This window comes from Rosa chinensis, chromosome 7, assembly GCF_002994745.2.
Source record: "Rosa chinensis cultivar Old Blush chromosome 7, RchiOBHm-V2, whole genome shotgun sequence".
NCBI lineage: Eukaryota > Viridiplantae > Streptophyta > Magnoliopsida > Rosales > Rosaceae > Rosa > Rosa chinensis.
Genome location: NC_037094.1, coordinates 67154172 through 67156731, shown reverse-complemented (window position 1 = coordinate 67156731; position 2560 = coordinate 67154172). Strand labels below are relative to the sequence as shown.

Below are 2560 nucleotides of genomic sequence, written 5' to 3'. Positions count from 1 at the left end.
ACCGGTCCCATCTCCGCCTTCGTCTTCCCCAGGTCCTCTTCTCCAGTCTCTCACCTGCAGCCCATCTCCGGCCGACCTCAGATCGGTGATCAGTGATTGAGGATGGTCGGCACCAGACCAGTGATCGGCACCAGAACGGTGTTCGGTGATTGGCAGAGGTCGACGAAGATGGGGCTTGGGATGTGCTAGCCGGCGCCGAGATCGAGGTAGACGAAGAAGGTGTTGAAGGCGTGGTCGCCACTGCCGGCTGGAGAGAGAGAGAGAGAGAGAGAGAGAGAGAGAGAGAGAGAGAGAGAGAGAGAGAGAGAGAGAGAGAGAGAGAGTATGGGAAGGAGAGAGAGACTGAGAGGAGATGGATGGGTTTAAATTTAATTAATAGGGGCAAAACTGTCACTAGAGGAGTAAGTGGGCAATGTTTCTTCTAAAATTAGGTAAGTGGTCACAGCCCCTTAACTTTTTATTAAGTTGGTGATCTTTGATGAATATTCCGAGAGAACAGAAAGATCAATAAACCAAATAACAAGTCGTGCCATTCATTCTCCTGAAAATTATCAACCTGTTCATTACATGAAACAGAGAGGAAGAGTAGGGGAAATATAACATATAATAAGCTCCGCTCGAGAAGCCATGAAAACAATCACGATGACGTATTAAATGACAAGAAGAAGATTAATCAACTTCCATTTAAAACAATAATGTATGCGACAACAGTTTGAGAAACTTATTCAGAACCCAGACTAAGCTCATCATCTTAAGTTCAAGAGCCAAATGGAAAGTAGAGAGTGATTAACAAACTTTGAATGAGTCCACAAAATCATGTTTGAAACTCAGAAGATCTATTCTTCAGCAACGACACTGATTTCACCTTTCTCCAGCAAGTCATAGAATGTCCTTATTTTCCTCTGCTCATTCCAGTGATGCATTTTCCAAAGGCCTCCAGCAGCCAAACCAAGCACCGCCCCAATAACTATCTCCTTGACAACGCTTGGCCCCTTCAATGTGGCATGAGCAATCTTGTGACCAGCCATTTCACTTAATCTGCAATTCAGAAAGTCTAATATTTTCAGTTCCTTTGGATTCTTAGGCACAAAACCATAAAGAAGCCATGATAAACTAAAACAAATAACAGAACTATCAACTGAATTCAAAAGAACATTCAATATTATTTAGATTATTTAGATAAGATAAGTAGGAGTAGACATTACCCTGATACAATATAGTAGCGGTAGGGTTTAGTATCAGTGCAAATCCCCATTATGTTAGCCCTTGGCTTTTCATTTTCAGATTTCCTTTTTAGTTAAAGATAGAGGGCATAATGTAAGTGAGGAAGCAGGACAATGCAAATGGAATGGTACATAAAATGGAAACTAAAAACTAAACATGGGAAACAATTCTCAATTCATTTTCTTTTGAAAGCTAGTGTTTTCATTCTTCTTCATCTCTCTCTCCCCGCTTTTTCCCTTATATTTCCCACTATGTTTCAGTAGAAACTGAACTCCAAAACCAAAAACAAAAAGGTGCCAAACAGGTCATCTCGTGGCCGTAAGGTGTGGTGGTAAGTCCCACAATGGGGAAGGTTTCTAAAGCAACACCGGAGGCATTAGTTTATCAATAAGCTAACCCGTGGCCGTGAGTACATGCATCAAAGAACAAACATAAACAACAATGCTCAAATTAGCCAATCCAAGAACACTTGAATCGAGTCAAATGCCACAGTGAGGTTCCAACCCGCGCAGCATCAAACATTTCAGCTAAAAAAATTTCAACTTTTGCTAATATTCCTATATACTCAACAACCATTTGACTTCAGATTGATGAAAAGAAAACAAACGGAATCATTTTGCGGTATTTTCCTACATGTTCAGGCAAATCAAATCCTCACATAACCCATCAGAAACGTAAATAATTGGATTCGATAGCAAAACATTGGGAACAATAAGGCGTCAAAATTCAGAGACTACAAACCCTATGTGTACGATTTGATAAGCTAAACAGATCGATAAATAGTCGAAAGTTGAAAGAGAAGATCGAATACAAGAGTAAGCCAAGATTGAATTTAGGGTTTCACCTGATGAGATTGAGAAGCAGGACAGAGAGAGAGATTGTGAATCCACCAATTGGGGCTTTTCTTCAATCCTTCGCAAATGACGAGTTATTCAGAAGCCACGAAAAGTAGGCTATTCGTTGTCCGCCGTTGTTAAATCTCTGTTTTGCCCTTGGATATGTGTGGTTGGGTTTGGGTCTTCATTGGGCCTAGTTCAAAGCATAGGCCCGCTGGGCTTGGATATTGGTCGACTATTATTTGACACTTGAACTCTTTCGGGGGATGTCTTGTCACTTATATTGTTACATATGTTGCGTTTCAATGAGATTTTTTTTTTTTTTTTAATCCTGTTCAAGGAAAACCTAATTTGTGTTTAGCCCAAACTCTAGGTTACTTGACCTAGTGGTAATATGATTTAATTAGAAGGATCTAGTGTCACACCCCGAATTTTGAAATAAGGATTCAAATCCGGAACATGACTAATATCAATACAAATAACGTTCTGAATTTTTCTCT

The 2560-nt window shown here is 40.2% G+C and overlaps 1 protein-coding gene across 2 annotated transcripts; it reads right to left on the bottom strand.

Annotated features, from left to right (window-relative positions):
• Positions 1 to 648: 648 nt before the first annotated feature.
• Positions 649 to 2223, bottom strand: LOC112175593 (cytochrome c oxidase subunit 5C-2). 2 transcript variants are annotated; one of them, XM_024313285.2, is made up of 2 exons: positions 2069 to 2223; positions 649 to 1038 (listed from the first exon to the last, which is right to left on the bottom strand). In XM_024313285.2, the coding sequence occupies exon 2, from the start codon at positions 1026 to 1028 to the stop codon at positions 837 to 839; it is 192 nt and encodes a 63-aa protein (XP_024169053.1). In that variant the 5' UTR covers positions 1029 to 1038; positions 2069 to 2223; the 3' UTR covers positions 649 to 836. The 2 variants fall into 2 exon arrangements, with proteins under 2 accessions (XP_024169053.1, XP_024169052.2); XM_024313284.2 differs by lacking the exon at positions 2069 to 2223 and adding an exon at positions 1206 to 1289.
• Positions 2224 to 2560: the final 337 nt, after the last annotated feature.